General features: G+C 64.7%; 1 protein-coding gene across 1 annotated transcript in view; it reads right to left on the reverse strand.

Moving 5' to 3' along the window:
- The window catches only part of LOC119591853 (tyrosine-protein phosphatase 10D-like), a 42939-nt gene that overhangs the window by 4771 nt on the left and 37794 nt on the right, over positions 1-374 (reverse strand). Inside the window, exon 3 of the mRNA XM_037940597.1 lies at positions 34-315. Coding sequence (XP_037796525.1) covers positions 34-315 — 282 coding nt within the window. The remainder of the gene's footprint in view (positions 1-33; positions 316-374) is intronic.

Below are 374 nucleotides of genomic sequence, written 5' to 3' on the forward strand. Positions count from 1 at the left end.
AGAAAAGCAAAGGGGGGGCGGCCAAGCCCAAACTCACGCGTCGTAAGCTGGTTTCCCTAGGGGTCCTCTCCCCCTTTTTCTCGTAGTTTGGGGGGAAGAGCTGAGCCTGTTGGGGCCCGGGGGTGAGCTCGCGGATGGGGAACGGCAGCTGGTTCTCGGGCACGATGACGATCTTGTTGCTGTTCTGCGGCTCCGAGAGCGGGATGACCTTGAGCTTGAAGGCGGAGTAGTCGCCGATGGCCGGCGGCGCCCACGTCACGTACACCACCTTGCCCTTCTTGCTCTGGATCGTCAGGTTGGTGGGCGGGCGCGGCACTGCGGCGGGAGAGAGGGGGGCGTTAGGGCGGGTCAGGGGGCAAGGGATGAGTTCCAGG

The sequence above is a fragment of the Penaeus monodon genome, chromosome 29 (assembly GCF_015228065.2).
Source record: "Penaeus monodon isolate SGIC_2016 chromosome 29, NSTDA_Pmon_1, whole genome shotgun sequence".
NCBI classification, from domain to species: domain Eukaryota; kingdom Metazoa; phylum Arthropoda; class Malacostraca; order Decapoda; family Penaeidae; genus Penaeus; species Penaeus monodon.